Below are 6,655 nucleotides of genomic sequence, written 5' to 3' on the forward strand. Positions count from 1 at the left end.
TGTTCGTGTTAGAATTGTGAAATTGTCAAAAATTAAGGTTATGGTCGTATTTGTATCATTTTTAAAAATACAGGGTCTATTTTTTCATTTAACAAAATTGAAGGTCTAATCTATAATTTTTACAAAACACAGAGTCCAAAATAATGAAACATTAAGATATATGTTATATGTAGATATATATTTAATTAAAAAAAACGACACCAAAAACTCTCTACTACTATTAACAAATCACAAGTCTATACTAAACCAAAATCATATGGTGATGATAAGAGAGAAAATAATGTCTTTTCTTTTTCTACTCAAACTGAATGTGTGTACCACATAAGACTAGAACAAGACTTTATTGCATTAACAAATATGTGTAATTTTCCTATACATTTTTTTTTTAAATTACATTAATCAGTACAAAACTCTAATCAAACCTTCAATGTTTTTTTTTCTTTCTTTGTTACTAATTTTTATATTAATTACTACCTTCTCAAGCATATCATCCCTTCACAAGCCAATGTACCTTCAAGATCTCCAATAACTTTAGCTATTCTAACTTCGAGACCTCGTTGAACATCATGGAAGAGCGTTCTAACAGCATCAGCGAAGCGTTTCATGTCGAAGCTTCCTACAGGCTCGCCAAGGTCCTTGACATCTTCTGCTAAACCAGCACTAATCTTGGATTGAATTTCCATTAGTTTCTGTCCTGTTGCAACAATGTATCTTTGAAGCTGAAATGTTTCTTCTAAGAAGTGCTCTAGTTTTTTGGTCTTTTCTTTTGTTCTTGTTGTGTTGGAGTCTCTTCTGTATAGCTCTAGATCACTATCATGCTGCAATTTATGAAATGAGTCACATAAACATTGTAATAAATCAGTTGTGCATGTTAGCAAATTTAAAGAAATTCCAAGAAAGAAATTTCTTGTGATAAAGAAAATGGACGTGTTTGAAAAATATTGAATTGGATTGGATAGGATTAAATCGATGTGATTCTATTTAGTACACCATAACTAAATCCTACTAAAGAAATTACAATTTTTTTGGTAAGATTCACAATTTAAATCTACTTAGATACTATACATATTTTATATTTTAGGAAATTTCATAAGTTTTTCTAATAAATCTTAAAACATTAGAAGTAAGGAAATCTCACAAGTTTCTCTAATATATATAAATATTTCCCAAGAAAGAAACTTCATCTAATTATAAAAAATGGTCATGTTTGAAAAGAATTTAATTAGAGTCGATAGGATCAGATCATGTCAAGAAACATGAGATTTTATTTCAAAACCAATTGGCGATGAAAGGAGTAGTCCATACATAACACCATGTCAAGAAATATGGGTTCCCTCTTAAAACTAATTGGAAATGAGAGGAGTAGTCCATGTATCTTATATATAGTATTTAGTATCTACATATTATCAATGTGGGACTCTCTAATATTTTTATCAAGTGATTTCATTATGCATATTTTATATTTAAGGAAATCTCATAAGTATATCTCTAATCAATCTTAAAATAGCAAAAGCAATGAATCTTAAAACACTAGAAGTAAGAATTACCACATAGAATTAGAGCTTACCATCCTTTTGCAAAGATCATCAACCTTGGTTTGGAGAGATTGGTACCTTCCAACTTGTTTGTTCAGCAAAGAAATTAATGATATTACACTTTTCAAATCAGATTCTCCATCATTATTATTGTTGCTTTTTTCCTTATTATCTTCACCACTTTCTTGCTTTCCTCTCAAACTTTCAAGCATAACAAGCTGTTGCTTCAGCCTCTTGAGCTTGTAGGCGACACCGAGAGCATGAAGATCCATTCGCCATTGAGAGCTATTTGTTCTGCTCAAACTTTTTTGAGTAACCGATTTTGTTTTCAACTTCTCGCCACCATCTACTCCTTCTGATAAACTTCCCCCTTCGGGTAGAACTTCATGCGAAACAAACTCTTTCTGTTCATCAAACTCTTTGTCAGGAGATTGTACTGTCAAAACCATATCTGTTCTTCTTGACTGATCATCAACAACAGATGGATTTTCATCTGTGCCTTCCTCTGCTGACATTTCAATGGAAACTGTCTTTGTTTCTTGCTCTTTCGAGTTAAGTTGTTGTGAGCAACTGGCATGATCATCATATGCTGATGTTGTTGAGTCTTGTGAGCTTGAATTGAAGCTGTTCTTCTGAAAATTTAATGACCTTAGATGAGCCACAAACTGTTCTTTCATGGAATTTAGTTCTTCTTCGCGTTCTGATAACAATGCTCCCATCTTCATGTTGTTATGTCTGAGTTGTGCCAATTCTTTGTTCAATCCCTCTATATGGGATTGTAATCTTTTAGACTCTAGTTCCATACTTAACAACCTCCATCTAAAAGCTTCTACTTTCTCATCTTTGAGTCTCAATTGTTCTACAAAAGCATCAATCTCTATCCGATGCCTTTGTTCGATTGCAGAAGCATACCTCTCTGCTTCTGACCGAACCCAACTCTCAACCTGTTTAACATCAGCTAACATACACAAAAGCAAGAACAATCAGAAACAACTCAAACCACAAATTTCAATCATTTTGCCAATTGTAAAGGCGAATGAGTACTTCGTTCTTTCTTACCTCGGTTGCTGTCATAAGGGGGTGAAAAACCATCAGATTCATTGCTGAAATCAGCAGCATGCTCAAACCCCATAAGAACATCACTTGGTTGTGATTTGGTGTGGCCAATGTGCAAGTGAGATGAGCCTGTTGGCCCTCTTTCACTAGAATTGACTTGTTTAGCCAACATATTCCTAAGTGAATGCCTCTCTTGTCTAGACTCAGAAACAGCCTTCCATCTTTCTGTTTCTAACTCAGCTTGTTTCCTTTTAGCTTTTGACAACTTAACCTCTTTCAAAAGCATTTGCTTCTCTGCTGAATCCATCTTGAATTTTCTTAATGTTGCTGATAGAATCTTATCTTTCTGTTCCAAATCATCATGCATCTTCACAATCTCCCCAGACAGTTTCTGAACCATCAAAACAGATTCTTCCTTCTGCTTCAACACCGAATCGAGCTCCCTCTTCTTCCCTTCAACTTGCCTAACTGCTCTACTCATATCAGCCTCGAGACGCCTTTGATTTGACACAAGCTCAATGAATGCAGTTTTGTGCTTTCTAAGCTCAGAAGAATGATCCTGCAATTCTTGTTTCGCTTTTTCTCTCAACTCTTCAACCAAACTCTCACCATCTTTAATCTTCTCTTCTAACTCTCTCCTCTTTTCACTCTCTTCCTCCAAAGCCTTGTCCTTACTTTGCAACAAAGTCTCCATTTCCTTAAACTTTTCATTCATCTCCAAAACCGCTTGATCCTTCTTCTTCTCAAGAAATCTCAACTCGCTCATCAACGAACCAATATGCTGCCTAAGTTTCCTCCTTTCAACCAACCAATTTTGCTCCTGAGCAGCAAAGATGCTCACAACTTTCTCATTCGCCTTTGCATCTTCGCGCCTTAGTCTCTTCAACTCGGTAACTTCTGCCTCAGCATTCTCAAGCTTAAGCAAAAGTTCAGAACTTTTCTCACTCTCTTCTCTTTGAACTCTCCACACAAGCAACCCCAAGAGCTGTGCACTTCCTTGAAGCATTTTTTCTCTAATGTCACACCATTTTTCATCTTCCATATTATTATGAGGTAATGACAAGAGTCTCACAGCAAAAAAAGCACAAGAAACACCAAAATACATGGGATAAAGGCCATCACTCTTATCTTCTAGGATTAAAGACTTTGCATTGGGGACCACTTTCTCATCCATTTACTCTGATTTTTTCTTCCACAATCAATTCTAGTTTGAAAAACAATAACACAAATAATCAAATGGGAAGAAAGACATATACAGACTTAGCATTAAATGCTGAACCAGAATCCATAATAACAAAAATTGAAAAGGAATCATTCTAATTGACAAAACCCCATTATAGATTATTGATAAAGATTCAAACTTTGAATATAAGAAACTTACATAAGGTTGGAATTTCTTCTTCAATTCTCAGAACAAGATCCTAAGGCATATTAGCCAGACCCAACTCTGCATAAATGTGATGTGTGAGTTTTCCTTTTCTCCCATTATAAATGGTCAGAGAAAGCCAAAAGCAATGGTGTTTACACGTGTGTTACTCCAGAATCTGTTAAAAGTTCTGTACTTTAACAGTAAAAATATATATTGTTCCCTGGTTTTCAGTGAAAGACTGACCCCTCAAGTAGAAAAATAAAAATTAATCAAAAATAAATGAATAAATAAATAAACCCACTTGCTCATCCTTTACTCTCTCTCAAATTTTCATCACTGCAATAGGAAGCAAAAGTTTCTAGATTCCTGGTTGATTGTCACCATTACTGATAACTGAGGTTGATAGGTAGAAAAAAAATAAATAATAAATAGGCTCATTACGATTTTTACGTCCGAACTTTGAAATGTATCAAATTATGTTTTCTAAACTTTGAAGACCGTTAAAAATTCTAACTATTGAGATTGTTGGATTTAAAGACTTTTATCTAATTTTAATAAGAAAATTCTAATATAGATGAAAGTTCAGGAGGTATGATTTGACACATATCAAAGTTTGAGTAGTATGATTAAGTAGATATCAAAATTCAGAGAGTGTGATTTAGTACATGGATAATCACCGAATTAGTAAATTAAATAAAATTAGATAAAAAATTTTAAATCTAATAATCTCAATGATTGATAAAAAAATTTTAACAATTAGAAAAGTTAGAGAGTATGGCAAAAATGCTAGCTAATAAATATTCATATAATCAATCAAATACAAATCTGAGTTTTTTTTTTTTCTCTTTTTTATAATATTATTTTTCATGACTTGCTTATCTGTATAAAACTACAATTAAAAAATGTTTAAAATGCTATGGAAAAAAGTTATACCAAAAGACTACAAACATAAAGTGCTTTTATTTTAATATAATGAGAAAATGGATGTCTTGTTCTCATGTCATTACCCAAACAAAAAAGGAATGAAACTATTTAAACCAAAAGGAGATATTTTTCAATAATATTGTTCACCTCTTAAGTTAAGGCTCATGTTTGAAGAAGAAGAAAATTATGTATGAACCAAATAAACACAATATCTCAAACTTGGACCACATTATGATGATGATGTTGGGGGAGTATTAAACAACCTACAACATCAAACTAAATATAGTTGATAAATTATTGGATATTACTCATAAGAATTGACAAGTTTTCAAACTTTTTTCCAGATGGGTATTAATAAAATTAATTAAAATACAATATTTAGATTAATTGATTTAGAATTAAGACTAATACCCACCGACCCCCTCATTGTGTTTTCTGAAAAAATAACATATAATAATGTAACTTAAACAAATGTGTATATATATATATACAATTACAAATACAATGAATGTAAACAAACACATAATTAGTACCTGAAAAAACCCCTAAGAAAGCAAGTCTTCATGGGTCCAAAATGACATTAAATCTTATCATCTTCTAATTGAGTTGCTTCCTTAGCTGAGACCCTGTAAATTGTAAAGTTGGTATTTTTTTTAAGGTATAAAGATACAAACATTCATTATAGTATACATCAAAAAAGCAAATTAGTATTATGTCTATAAGCTATTATATATATTATGTGTATATAGTAGCTTTATAACATTCAAGATCTGCCCTTGGAATCTGAACTTTTTGATGCTTGATTCACTATTTCATTATAACCTAAGCAATCTCTTTCTTTCTTTCTCTCTCTCTTTCTGATATGTCTGCAATAAAGAAAAGGAAGAAGAATAGAATAAGGGTCACAATCAAGTGAGGACATTAGTGGGCACACCCCATGTTCTTCACTATGAAATTAGTAAGGAAAAGTGAAGTTTCTTCTATTGGGTCCACCTTACAATATGAATATTATTTAATGGTTATGGAGATTGAGCTTCCTAACCCCAATATCATCATTCATAATTAAATTTAAATGGCATGAAAATCCACTTAAAAATCTATGCTTTTAATTTCATGCTATTAAAACTTAAACCATTCATGTGTTAGTACAACAACAATGTACAATACATCAATAATATATAAATATAGACATTGAAAAATTGTTTGGTGAGAAAATCAGTTTTCTCCTAAGCACATTTCTAATTTTGTGTACATAGAGAAATTATAAATTATTCTTTTTAGGGTAAATACCATTTTGGACCCTCTATTTTACAAAAGTTACCAATTGGACCATGTGTTTTGTTAAATGACAAAATGGACCCTGTATTTTCTAAAATAGTACAAATAGGACCCTGAATTGATTTTTTGTCAAAATAAAGTTTAATTATAATCCGATTTAAAAGTGCTATATGACAAAACTGTTTACATTTTTTGTATCTGTTCGTATTAAGTATTGTCTTCAAGTTGGTTGTATTAAAAAAAAGTTATCAAAAATTAAGCTCAGGGTCCTATTTTTACTATTTTAGAAAATACATGGTCCATTTTGTCATTTAACAAAACACAGGGTCCAATCTGTAACTTTTACAAAATACAGGGTCTAAAATAGTATTTACCCTTCTTTTTATGTAATGGTGTATATAGTTACACTCGGAAAAATTAACAATCACAAAAAATATATATATATATTTAATTATACACATACTTATTTTATTTTGAGTATTACTATTAGGGA

General features: G+C 31.7%; 1 protein-coding gene across 1 annotated transcript; it reads right to left on the reverse strand.

Moving 5' to 3' along the window:
- Positions 1 to 266: 266 nt before the first annotated feature.
- LOC115716232 (uncharacterized) lies at positions 267 to 5,752 on the reverse strand. Its single transcript, XM_030644984.2, has 5 exons — positions 5,418 to 5,752; positions 3,973 to 4,038; positions 2,595 to 3,795; positions 1,568 to 2,493; positions 267 to 818 (listed from the first exon to the last, which is right to left on the reverse strand). Exons 3-5 carry the CDS (start codon positions 3,763 to 3,765, stop codon positions 471 to 473), a joined length of 2,445 nt encoding a protein of 814 aa, XP_030500844.2. The 5' UTR covers positions 3,766 to 3,795; positions 3,973 to 4,038; positions 5,418 to 5,752; the 3' UTR covers positions 267 to 470.
- Between the last annotated feature and the right edge of the window lie 903 nt (positions 5,753 to 6,655).

Source organism: Cannabis sativa, chromosome 5, assembly GCF_029168945.1.
Source record: "Cannabis sativa cultivar Pink pepper isolate KNU-18-1 chromosome 5, ASM2916894v1, whole genome shotgun sequence".
NCBI classification, from domain to species: Eukaryota; Viridiplantae; Streptophyta; class Magnoliopsida; order Rosales; family Cannabaceae; genus Cannabis; species Cannabis sativa.